Source organism: Quercus lobata, chromosome 5 (assembly GCF_001633185.2).
Source record: "Quercus lobata isolate SW786 chromosome 5, ValleyOak3.0 Primary Assembly, whole genome shotgun sequence".
NCBI lineage: Eukaryota > Viridiplantae > Streptophyta > Magnoliopsida > Fagales > Fagaceae > Quercus > Quercus lobata.
The window spans coordinates 4614710-4628015 of NC_044908.1; the positions used below are offsets into that span (position 1 = coordinate 4614710).

The window sequence follows — 13306 nt, forward strand, 5'->3', positions numbered from 1 at the left end:
CTAGGGTGTGCAAATTAGTTAAATCTCTTTATGGGTTGAGACAAGCTTCAAGGCAATGGTACACTAAGCTGTCAACAACAATAAAGGAGCTTGGTTTTGTTCAATCTCAGGCTGATCACTCCTTATTTGTGCACAGCAAAGGGTCCTTGTTCACTGCTCTATTGGTCTATGTTGATGATATGGTGATCACTGGCAATGATCATGCTTGTGTTGTCTCTCTCAAGTCTATTTTAGATCAAAAGTTTGGTATTAAGGATTTGGGATCACTCAAGTATTTCTTGGGTTTAGAAATTGCAAGAAACAAGAGTGGGATCAGCTTAACACAGAGGAAGTATGCCTTGGAAGTGCTTGAAGAAACTGGTATGACAGGGTGTAAACCAGTCCAAACCCTAATGGAACAGCAACTGAAGTTGTCTAAAGGCAGTGGGGACTTACTTACCAACCCAGGACAGTATAGAAGGCTTATTGGGAAGCTTATGTACTTGACTTTGAGCAGACCAGATATCACATATCCAGTTCATAGACTCAGCCAGTTCTTAGCACAGCCTAGAGTACCCCATATGAAAGCAGCCTCTAGAATACTTCAATACATAAAAGGAACACCTGGTCAAGGTGTTTTCTTCCCTACTGAATCTGATCTACACCTAAAAGCATACTGTGATGCTGATTGGGCAGGGTGCCCTGACACAAGAAAGTCTCTAACAGGCTATTGTGTATTTCTTGGTGATGCCTTAGTGTCTTGGAGGTCTAAGAAGCAAAGCATAGTGTCTAGGTCTAGTGCAGAAGCTGAATATAGAGCTATGGCTAACACCACCTGTGAATTGACTTGGATTTTGCATCTACTACAAGATTTACATGTCAAACATGATAAGCCTGTGCTGATGTACTGTGACAACCAGGCAGCAATCCATATAGCAGCTAATCCAGTGTTCCATGAGAGGTCAAAACACATAGAAGCTGACTGCCATATTGTAAGGAATAAGATCCTTGATGGTGCACTTAATACCTTCCATGTTTCAACTAAGAATCAGTTGGCAGATGTGTTTACCAAGGCCTTGGGAGTGGAAAGTTTTTTAAGGCTGATTAGAAGACTAGGTGTCATTAATATTTTTGCTTCTCAGGTGGAATATCCTCATACTGGTATGGAAGATCAAAAGGCAAGAGCTGTACTCTTGAGGGGGAGTATTAAGAATGCAAAGAAGTGCTGCATACCTCAAGCCACACAGCTAGCTAGTGGTGTAGCTGGTACTGATGAAGGATGCACTAGCTCAGCCACAAGAGCAGCAGTCAATGCAGCATTTGCTGATGAGGTGCGCACTGATCAGACTACCAAGCTAGCATCAAAGGACATGATTAACTCAGCAATCTTGGAAATGGTTGAGTCCATGCCACATCATGAGTTCTTCATCCAGGATCATTGAGGAAGTTAGTTCCACAAATCTAGGAGTTAGTTACTTAGGCTTGCCACGTGTACAGCCTCTAGAAAGTTCAAATAACTACTTTTGGCGCCAATAGTAGAGTTAGTTATTTTTCTATGTATATAAACAGAGTAATGTGTAGATGTTTATTCATTCAATTCATTTCATTGTAATTCATTCTCAATCAATGAAATTCTCCCAATTCTATTTAGTCTCTCTGTTTTTTTACAATTTCAAATCACCCAAATCTTTTAACTTGAATTGTTGATCTAATTGAATCTTCAACTCATCAACTGCTTGCTTGTTGTCACTAGCAATCAATATATCATCAACGTAAACCAATAGGGCAATGAAAGAAGTAGAGTTCTTCTTAATGAAAAGAGAGTAGTCAGCCTTGGACTGTGTAAATCCAAGAAGAACTAATGCAGTGGAAAACTTGGCAAACCATTGCCTTGAAGCTTGTTTTAGTCCATACAAGGACTTAGTAAGCTTGCATACCAGCCCCCCCTTGCTGTGGAAGCCTAGTGGGAGATCAATATAGACTTCTTCCTTCAATTCACCATGAAGGAAGGCGTTATTTACATCAAGCTAATAGAGATACCAGCCTTGCATAGCAGCCACTGCGAGAAGACATTTGACAGTAACAAGTTTGGCAATAGGGGAGAAAGTTTCAATGTAATCAAGGCCTTCTTTTTGAGTGAAGCCTTTAGCCACCAACCTAGCCTTATATCTTTCCATAGTCCCATCAGATTTGTACTTCACCTTATACACCCACTTACAACCAATTGTCTTTTTGTGAGGTGGAAGAGTTGTGAGGGTCCAATTTTGAAAGAGTGAAAGAGAACAAGCAATATGATCACTTGCACCTGTGTCAAGAACCCAAGTACTACCACCAAAAACAAATCTATTCACAAGCTTAGCAGAGAAAATGGAATGCTTGAGATTACCTGCCAAAGGAGTTGAATGATAGGTAGAAGCTTTATTGGAGGAAACACTGTTGGCCATAGCAATTGGACTATTCTGAGAATCAGACCCTCCAATCATAGCAAGCAGTTTCTGGCATTGCTCCATTGTGAAAGGAAAATGCTGTGGAGTTGGTGTTGCAACAAAATCTTGAACAAAATCAAGGGAAGAGACCTGGTTTGCCCTTGCTTTGGTTTTATATCCAGGAGGATATCCATGGATTTTGTAGCATTTTTCCACGGTATGACCAAGCAATCCACAATGGCTGCAAGTAGGCCTCTCCTTTCCTTTCTTGAAAGTCTTAGAACCAGAACCAAAATTCATTGTTTTGGCTGCAAGGGCTGTGGATTCAACAAAAGGACCATTGTTGCTATGTCCAACTAACCTCTGCCTTTCATCTTGAACCAACAAAGAGTATACTTTGTCAACAGAAGGAATGGGATCCATCAACAGAATTTGACCTCGAATGTGAGAGAATGAATCATTGAGACCCATTAGAAGCTGCATAATTGCTTCTCTGTGATGAAGATTGGAGATCTTTTCATTCACATGGCACACACACTTCTCACAAGAGCAAAGAGGAAGTGGTTCATAGTTCTGTATCTCATCCCACAAGATTGAGAGGTTGGTAAAATAATCACTCACAGTGAGTTCCCCTTGAGAAATGCTAGCAAGATCTTTCTGCAATTGATAAACCCTAGGTCCATTGCCTTGAGAGAACATGTTTTGAAGCTTCTTCCAAACTTCCTTGGCAGTTCTCCGATACACCATACTAGTTGCAATCTTAGGGGAAACACAGTTGATGATCCAAGAAACCACAATTTCATTGCACCGTGATCAGCTTTGAACAAGAAGAGGAACTTTCTCCATGGCAGAAGTCAGAGAAGCAGAGCCATCAATTAACCAAAATTTATTTTTGATTCTAAGAGCTCTCTCCATGGATCGTGCCCACGTAGGGTAGTTTTCTCCTCCAATCAGTGACTGAGATACAAGAATCGCACCAGGGCTCTCAGCGTGGTGAAGGAAAAAGGGATGTGATTCATCAATGGTAATGCTTGTAGATGCTTGATCAGAAGATGCCATTGACGAAGCTTCGGAAAATAAAACCTAGCTTTTGAAGAAGAAGAAGAAATTGAAACGAAGGAATTAGGTGGAAGCAAGAAAAGATTGCTCAGAATCGAAGAAAAAACAAGAAAACGTTTCAAAATAAAAAATAGGGAGATCTCTCAAGAAAAATTTCTCAGAATCGAAGAGAAAAGGAGAAATTTTCTCGGGAAAATTTTCTGATTTGGAGAGAAAAGAAACTTCTAGAATCAAGGAAAGGAAAAGAAAAAGCTAGGAAATCAGTAAAACTGTGCTAGCTGCTCTGATACCATAATAGAAAACAGAGGAGAGTTCTGGAGAATGAAACTCTATTTCATTGAAAATGAATTGAATTATCAACTAATACAATCAGATAGGTATATATACACCAAAGCTGTAACTAAACCAGCTGTAACTAATCTTTCTCTCTACCACTAACTAACTAACTAGCAATCTAACAGATTTAACCAAACTGATACACGTGCCTGTCACATGCTAAGTTAAATACATATGTGAAACTAAAAACTACATGCCGTTTCTATCTATTATGCTTGTTGTCATTTACTGTACAAACTGATTGGAGCTCAGCTTCTTATCTGTGCTCTGCTTCTTATCTGTGCTCTGCTTCTTATCTGTGCTCTTGATTCTGCTCCTCTTAGCTGCTGCATTACTTCCTTTTGTATCTTGACACAACTCTCAGAAATACTCTTTGTACTTGCTTGTTGTTCATCAATCTTGCTAAACACAGTTAAATCTCTCTGTTAAATTTCTTCACTAATCAAGTTCTAGAGCCTAGAAAATAGCCCCAAAGCGTGTAAACTAAAATTATGTACACTTAATTTAATAAAAATTCGAAGAGTTTTCTCCACTATTTTTTAGTAGATTCCAGAAGTCCTTGTGAATTCAAGTTTTATTTGCTTGAAATAGACGTTACTCTTCTTACAACTTTTTCCCGTCTCATTGTCCATTGGATGCCATTTCCTCTATTTATCAGTACATATTAATATATTATCACAATTCCAAGCTTGTCCAGAGCCAGAAGCTTTCCCTATTGCCAAAACAAAGTCTTCCTATGTCAGACAACGGGTGATGATTACCTTACATAATTGATGATTACCTTAGAGCGTGCTTTTTCTTTGGTCGGGTCTGAAATCATTATGTTCACTATTTTTTTTTTTCTTAAAAAAACAACAGTGAGTCTGATTTACTCTCGTTTTGTTTTGAAAAGCTACAAAAGCAATCCACTTTCTTTCTAGGACAGACTCATTCTTTATTCATAAAGAATCATGTTAACAGATATTCAGGCAATTGTTAATAAATCATTTAAAAAAAAAGTTTTAATACAAACTTTATGAAAAATATAAAAAGTTAAAAACTGTAAAAAAAATCAATTTTTTTTTTTTCAATAAAAAGTTTCTAAAAATAATATCTAAACTAATATCCTTAGAGAATTCATTAACTTTTTCCTTTAAATCAATACTTAATGTAGAAGCAAAGTAAACTGCTAGGAAGTAGGGACATTTCACATTGATGCAAAACCAATAACGTACTCTTACATTGGTTTATAGTGTTAGGTACACCTCAATCCCGAGGGCATTCCATTACATTGTTGGGTTCTTTAACTCTTTATGCACTTGTACACATGTAAATTACTAGAAAGTTAACTTTGTTAGATTCTTGTTTGTTTTTTAAGGATAAAATTTGGCTCCAAATATGTTTAGACCCCAAGGTTCCAACCACGAATAAGAAAATAATATTAGTCATTGTTATGTACATTGCATATGAAGAAACACATGTCATCTTCTTATTGATAGTTAGAGCCCCAAACTACAAACATATTTGAAGCCAAACCAAACCATTTTTGTTTTTTAAAGTCATGCCTGAAACTCCATATATGCCCAAAAAGGGCCAATGGCAACAACACAGTTTTAGGTATTAAAAGAAACAAAACTCAAAATACAAGAACGAGAGTACAAATAATAAGGGAAATTTAATTTACGTTCAACAGTGAGGTAAACTGCTAAACAGCAAAAGTTGAATAGTGATTATTGAGTACTCCCGAAATACCATAAATGCGTACTCCTCCCTCTCACATAACTGTAGGTTCTACTAATTAAATTTATGATGAGACCAACAATTCATGTGAGAGGAGGGAGTACGCATTTATAATACTTCCTGAGTATTCAATAATTTTCCAAATAAAACAATGTGAAGATACAATTCTAACCCAAAGCAATTTATGCATTGGATTAATCAATTAATTATCAATTCACTAAGAGTTCGTTTGGTTGGAGAGATGGAAAAGTGAAAAGATAGAAAATGGGGAGGAAATAGAAAAGTAGAGGGATAGAAGAAATTTAATTTTCTCTAGGTGTTTGGCTGAAAGATGGAAAAGTAAAAAGATGAAAAACACTTTTATTAGGATAAAAAATATTGTTTGTAGAAATTTACTTCTATGCCCCAATTAAATATATATATATATATATTTTTTTTTTTAATATTTCATTAGGGGAAAAATTGGAGTTTGGTATTAAAAAACTTAATAAACATTATTTCAAGTGCAAAAAAAAAAAACAAAAAAAAAAAAACAAAAAGAAAAAAAGAGATTTAACGTTAAATAGTAGGGGAAGGAGTAGGGGCGAACTTGATAGTTGCTTTAGTTGCTACATAAAAAACTTTAAAGAAGATCTTAAACCTTTGAGTGGAGTCTCAAAGTCACAGGTAAGAGAACTTATGGCTGCAGCAGATCAAAGAAAGAAGTAGTCCGTGGACTCGGAATTGTCATGTGGTCATGGTAATAAGTTTTCTACTCGAGGTAGCAATAGGATTTAGTGGTTGTTGATGGCCATTTCGGAAGCCCAAGTGAAAGGGAGAAGCCCAGCAACATGGACAAAAAGGAGTTGGCAAATGGATAGAAAACCCATTAAGTCCAAGTGGTAGGAATAATGGATCACAGGCCCATGAGATAAATAAACGGGCCTTGAGGAGGTAAATGGGCATAAAGGAGCCCAGAATATGATGTGGAAAAGTGAGAATGGGCCACGACAAGTCCAAAGTGATAAAAGTAAAGAAAGTAAGAGGTTGATGGCAAGCCCATGAATCCCAAGGATGAGGAATGATGTAATTGGGTCAAGGAAGCCCAAAAAATTCAGTAAAAGCCCATGGTAATGTAAAGTTAAGAAAAGGGTTGAGGAAGCCCAAGGGAAGAAAACAGGACCGAGACGCCCAAGGAAAAACAAATGGGACACAAGAGCCCACCAGTGATATAACAAAAGAACCAATGATCTTACTGGGCCATTAGGAGAAGAATAAACGGCAGGCACAAAGAGGCCGAACTAGATTGAGGCAAAACAACTTCACGGTAGGAATGATAGAGTGGTATGGTAGGAGACGGTAGTGGGAAAAAGGGTGGGCTAAAAAAAAAAAAAAAGCAAAGCCCACCATCAAGCAAGGCCCAACCCCAAATAGGGCAAACCATAAAGGAAAGGGAAATCAAAAAATGATCAAGAATGGACGACAGATTGTGCAGGCCAACCACGGCAGATGCATGAGTAGTAGGCAGATTTTGGACATACACGGAAGAGAGACACGCGCAAGGCCTAGACCTCATCAGCCTGTACCCAGCCAATATAGGACACGGTGAGGTCATGGGTCAGAGGTAAGAGGGCATAGTTTGGCGGTGAGGAGAGGGGAAAAGCTGAGCTGGGATGACATACCACCCAAAGGGGCAAAGCTGAGCTAGAACTACTAGGTGCATGCCATGAGGGATAGAGAGAGAAAAAGCACCCACACCGTAGCAAGAAAGGGTGCCACGGTAGACAAACAAACAAAATAGCTTTCTTTTGTCTGGCAATGGGGAGTGGCACACAAACAGACCAATGGTGGTTGGCAGGTACACCCATACCAAACAAAGGTAGTTAAGGGTTAAAATGGTAAAATTCGGCCACGGCAAGCACTATAAAGAGGCCCTTGCCATGTATAGGAAAGGGGGACAACAAGCACCACATTATTGGAAACTTGAAAACCAGGAAATAGAAAACAAGGGTTAAGAAACAAAAAAGAAAAGAAAAGGAGAATATTAGAAAAGAAGGAAAGAAAAAAGAGAGAGAGTTAGAACGGCAGGCATGCACCAATAGGTTAATTCCCTCTCTCCCTCTTAAAATCTTGCTCTCTACTGGAAACAAAGGGTGTTCTTATGTACCAACCATTCAGGTCCGCTTCCCTCAAAGTGACTAATTTCTACGGCAGGATTTCCCTAAGAGATTATTCACTTTGAGAAGAGGCGTTCTTCCCTCTTTGGTTTTGGTCCAGCAGATCAGACTTGATCTAATTTATTTCCTCTCCCAATCAACTCATATACTTCCCACTTGTTCCCCTTACTTTTCCTATAAAATAATTATTGTTAAACTGTAATTATCTTTTTCTTAAGTAGGGATGATCTGTTTACCTCAGTAAAGATCTTAAAGTATTTTATTTTATTGTTATTATAATATCTATCTACCGCAACCCATCTGAAATAGTTCTACCCGCCGTAAGTGTACTCCTGGCAGACGAGGAATAGCTTGTACATAAGCCGGACCAAGTTGAGTTGTAGTTGGACCGGTCTTAACTCCTATACTTAGAATACTCAAGCCCAATACCGCAGGAGACAGCCTAGCCCAGCCCAGCCCAGCCCACCCTACTTTAACCAAAAAAGGTCTACTACATTAAATTGGCAACTCCACTGGGGAGTTGAGAAGCAAACAAGGACATAAGCCCTCGCAAACAAATGCCTCCAAAGTACAGAACAACACGAAATATGAGTGTCGTGCCCTCACAAGCAAAGTCCAAGCCAACGATGCCTCACCAATAGCAGCCTAACCAAGCGGAAGATGAGAACAAAGTGAGAGCTGGACCTCAGCCACAGCCAAGAATCCCTACTGACAATGTCAACATCTTCATTGAAGTTTTACAGTCCTTGTAACACTCACAGCAACATATGATGGAAGAAATCTGTCAACTGAAAACAGACAAAAAAAAGGAAAAACGAAGGCAGCATGACTTAGAGCATGAGGTAGACAAAGAAGAGACACCAGCAAGAGGTGTCCCATAGAATGCAGAACAATGTTTCATCACTATAACCGAGGTAGCGGCTCTCCTGGAACAAGAGAGAGCCAGAGCACCTAAGGAGAGATTTTACGCACAGAGGCCTCCTTACCCACTAAGGGTACTCAGCAAACCATACTCCGAGAGGTATAAACCAAGGGCCTTTGCACAATACGATGGCAGGAAGGGAAGTGCAGTTGAGCACATGAGCAAGTTTATTGATACTCTTGGCACTTATGCCACAAACGAAGACTTATGTCTTCGAGAATTTTCCAAGTCATTATGCGACCACACATACACCTGTTACATCGGCCTAAAGCCAAGATCGATCCCAACTTGGGATGACATGGTGGATGTATTTTGCACTAAGTACTTCCACGGAGAAGAAACAATAACGCTTGCAACCTTACAAGCAACCAAGTAAAGGAATGGCGAAGATTTGATGAAATACATCAAAAGATTCAGGGACATAGCACTTGATTGCTATGATCATTGTGAAGAAAGAACATTGGTGGAAATGTGTATGACGAACATGATCAGGGAGTACAGGGCAGTCTTGGAAAACTTAGAAATCTCCTAGCTTGTGCAGTTGTTGCAAAAGGCCAGAAAGACTGTCCAGTCCGTAAAACCAAGTTCAGATAAAAGAAATGCTCCGCAAGCTCTGGCAGTATCTACTGGCGAGCGGAGAAGGAAGACTGATGGAAGGGAATACGATACTCCACCACTGATACCATACTCTCCAAAAGAATTAGATGTGCTGCTAGACAAGTTGATAGCAGATGGAGTTATCAAGCCTAATCAAGTTTCTAGAGAACCCACAGAAGAGGAGTGGAAGGACCCCCGCTTCTGCCATTTGCACAACTACATGCAACATCCTACCGCAGAATGTTGGGCACTCCACAGATTGGTGCACCGTAGGATCAAAGAAGGAACTCTAGAACTATCCCAGCAGGAGGTTCAAAAAAACCCACTCCCAAACCACAAAGGGAAGGGTGTAGCAGTAGTGGTGATTTGCACGGATCTAGGGGAAGACAAAGAAGAAAATCCAACCCTACCTGCCATAGCAATTACCACTTTCCAAAGAAGCTCCAAATTCAAAATTTTGTTTAACCAGCTGGGACTCACAACAAAGGAAAGAAAGATAGCTACGGAGGCTCTAGTGAGCATTACCTCTGGGGCAGGAGTAGAATGCTTATCAGCGGAAATCCTAGAAGATAAAGCCCTCCTACAGGAGTCAACCAAGATCACTTTTAGTAATGAGGATATGGAGGTCGGATACCTAGATCATCGGAGGCCCTTCTACTTGGCAGCATCTATAAATCAAATCCCCATCAAGTAAGCCTTGGTAGATACAGGTGCTTCTGTAAATCTCATTCCATTAAGCACTTTACAAGCAGTAGGAATTTCGGAAAGAAAGATTCAGGGATGCCTAATGGAAGTGACGAGGTTTGGCAGAAGAGGCGAGTACACCGCAGGCCACATTCAATTGTGGTTGAAAGTGGGCCCTATAGCTTCTTTGGCACGGTTCCACGTGGTGAAAACAGAGGTCTCCTATCATGTGCTTTTGGGGATGCCATGGTTGCACAAACACTGATTGGTCCCCTCCACCTATCACTAGTGTGTAAAAGGAAGGTTGAATGGCAGGATGATACGCATAGCAGCAAACCCCTCGCCATTTGAACAGGCGGAAGCTCATTTAGTAGAAACTATGTTCTACGACCAATGGGCTTCATCTGGGGAAAGCTCAATATCGAAGCCACGAGGTACCTTCGTGCCTAAGTGGGAAGATGTTCAAGGTGACCTAGAGCCTGAACTAAGGAAGTTGCTAGCACAAAAGAAGAAAAGAAAAGAGGGACCTGCCACAAAATCAGATGACACACCCCAATGTGTCAGGGTTTGAGGCATTGATGGCAGGATTGTATACAAATTATGAAGGCGCACGGGGCCCACGAGTGGAATACAAGCGGGCCCCACCCAAGAAGGGTAGCACAAGAGTTTGGCATATTTCATGGCACAAGAAGGTTCAAGGGAAGAAAGTAATAAAGAGATAGATGAAAAAATTGCAGCAGCAGAAAAGGAGGTGCAAGTTGTGGCAGAAGAAGAGTTGGAGGAAGTTGACTTGGGATCTGGTTCACAAGAACCAAGGCCTATCTCAATTAGTGCAAGTTTGACAGAAAAGGAAAAATTAGAGCTGATACTACTGTTAAAATAATTCAGAGATATTTTCACCTGGGATTACAGTGAAATGCCAAGGCTAGACCCTGAGCTAGTGGTGCATACGTTGAATGTGGACCTAGAAACCAAACCAGTGGCCCAGCCTGCCAGGGTATTCCACATTGAAATAGAAGGGCAAATATTCAAGGAAGTATAGAAATTGCTGGCTGCAGGATTCATCAAGCCTATTCAACACCCACGTTGGCTATCCAACATAGAACCAGTAAAGAAAAAGAACGGGCAAATAAAATGTTGTGTAGATTTCAAAAATCTCAACAGGGCCTGTCCTAAGGACGAGTTCCCACTGCGAAACATGGATTTACTAATAGATTTTACGACAGGAAGCGCTGTATTTTCATTCATAAATGGGTTCAATGGATACAATCAGATCAGAATGGCACCAAGAGATGCGGAGAAAACTACTTATAGAACACCCATGGGCAACTTCTACTATACTGTGATGCCTTTTGGGTTAAAAAAAACGCAGGTGCAACTTATCAGCGAGCAATGATGGTCATATTTCATGACATAATGCATCAGGAACTAGAGGACTACGTGGAGGATATAGTGGTTAAGTCAAGGAGGAGAGAAGAGCACTTCCGCGCATTGAAAAGGGTATTCGAAAGGTGTAGAGCCTTCAAACTAAGAATGAACCCTCTCAAGTGGGCATTTGGAGTGTGCTCTGGCAAGTTCCTAGGCTTCTTGGTGCACAACAAGGGAATAGATGTAGACCCAGCCATAGCCACTATAAGACCATCGGCCACAGTAAAGGAGTTAAAGAGCTTCTTAGGGAAGGTCTCATATATCTGAAGATTGATCCCTCGGTTGGCATCAATCACCTCTGCTTTCACCAAATTGCTCAGGAAAGGGCAAAGCTTTGAATGGGGAGAAACGCAATAGACGGCCTTCAAGAGGCTACATAAGATCATGATGAACCTCCCAACGGTACAAGCCCCAGTCCATAAAAAGCCATTGGTACTCTACTTGGCCACCAACTCTTATGCCAATGGAGCATTAATAGTCCAAGAGGATTGAGGTGGTGTTGAGCAACCAGTATACTACATCAGCCATGCCTTAAAAGATGCAGAAACTTGTTACCCAAGGGGAGAAAGTGCGTGTCTGGCTATTGTGTATGCTTCGTAGAGGTTACGCCATTATTTCTTGGCCCACAAAGTATGGTTGATAACCAAGTCCCATGCCATCAAGGCTCTATTGCAGCAACCAATCCTCTTAGGCAGAATATCCCAGTGGTTGTTACAATTGTCACAGTATGACTTAAGAATGGGGACACCTAGGGTGGTGAAAAGCCAAGCTATAGTAGATCTATTGGCACAGTTTCCGAGAGAAGAAAAATTTCTGCTGGACGATGAAGTTCCAGGGGAAGTAGCCATGACAAGAGGTCAGAGAACAATGGGTAATGAAATTTGATGGGCCTTTTACCACCCAATCAAGGGGAGTGGGATTGGTTTTGTACCATGAACAAGATAAGGCAGTAGTGCTATCATTCAAACTGGAATTCCCCTGTTCAAACAACACGGGAGAATATGAAGCCTATCTAACTAGGTTGGCCATGGCTCTTGAAATGGGAGTCAAGCACTTGAAGGTGATTGGTGATTCGAACCTGGTGCTCTGCCAGGCCAAAGGGATCCTTTCCCTAAAAGAACCCAGCCTAGCCCCATACAAAGCAATGGCCCAGAAGATGGAGAAGAAATTTTCAACCTTTGAAATAGAACATGCTCCAAGGAATGAAAACCGGTTCGCAGATGCATTGGTTGCGTTGGGCTCACAAATAATGTTTAAAGGGGATAACACTAGGGTAGTGGTCAGCAAGAGGGAAGAATCCATTATTGAAGTGTTAAAGGAAAGATTCTGGGAGGAACGGTACGAAAGGGATTGGCGGATCACCATAAGGGAAGCCTTGATAAAAGAAGAAGGTGCCTCAGAACTGAAAGTACTGAAAGACTATGCCCTGGTGAGAGGAGAACTATACCGCAGGATGCTTGGTGGGGTCTTGTCCAGATGCGTAGGGTAAGAGGAGGCCTAGAGAAAGTTGAAAGAAGTACATGACAAGACTTGCGGATCCTGCGGGGAGGTCAGCCTTTACTGCAGACTTCAAAGTGCAGGTTTCTATTGGCCAAGCATGGGTAAAGACCAAGTCCAAACCCAATATGGGACCTACCAGCTTGTAGTAGACAGAGAAGAAAGTTACACTATGTTCATCAGCAAAGACTGGAGAAACCCATTTGTACATTACTTGGCAAAAGGCATCCTGCCACAAAAGCACGGTGACAGATACAAGCTTAGAAGGCTGGCAACGTGCTACTTTTTGCATAACTCAGTCCTTTTCAAAAAAGGGTAAGATGGTGACCCCTTAAGATGTTTGGGCCCTGAAGAAGCAAGAGAAATGATAAAATAAGTGCATTCGGGAGAGTGTGGGGAGCACCAGGGGAAGAAGAAACTTTACAGATGTCTGCTGCAAATGGGCTACTACTGGCCTACCATGAAGAAGGATACGGCAGAATTTGTGAAGAAATGCCACAGTT

The 13306-nt window shown here is 40.9% G+C and overlaps 1 protein-coding gene across 1 annotated transcript; it reads left to right on the forward strand.

Moving 5' to 3' along the window:
* The first annotated feature begins 12333 nt into the window (after positions 1-12333).
* LOC115989829 lies at positions 12334-12795 on the forward strand. The gene has a single exon (XM_031113705.1). The coding sequence runs from the start codon at positions 12334-12336 to the stop codon at positions 12793-12795; it is 462 nt and encodes a 153-aa protein (XP_030969565.1).
* Positions 12796-13306: the final 511 nt, after the last annotated feature.

Excerpts from the sequence above, each read along its gene's own strand:
- LOC115989829 (XM_031113705.1), top strand. The coding sequence starts at position 12,334 with ATGGCTCTTGAAATGGGAGTCAAGCACTTGAAGGTGATTGGTGATTCG.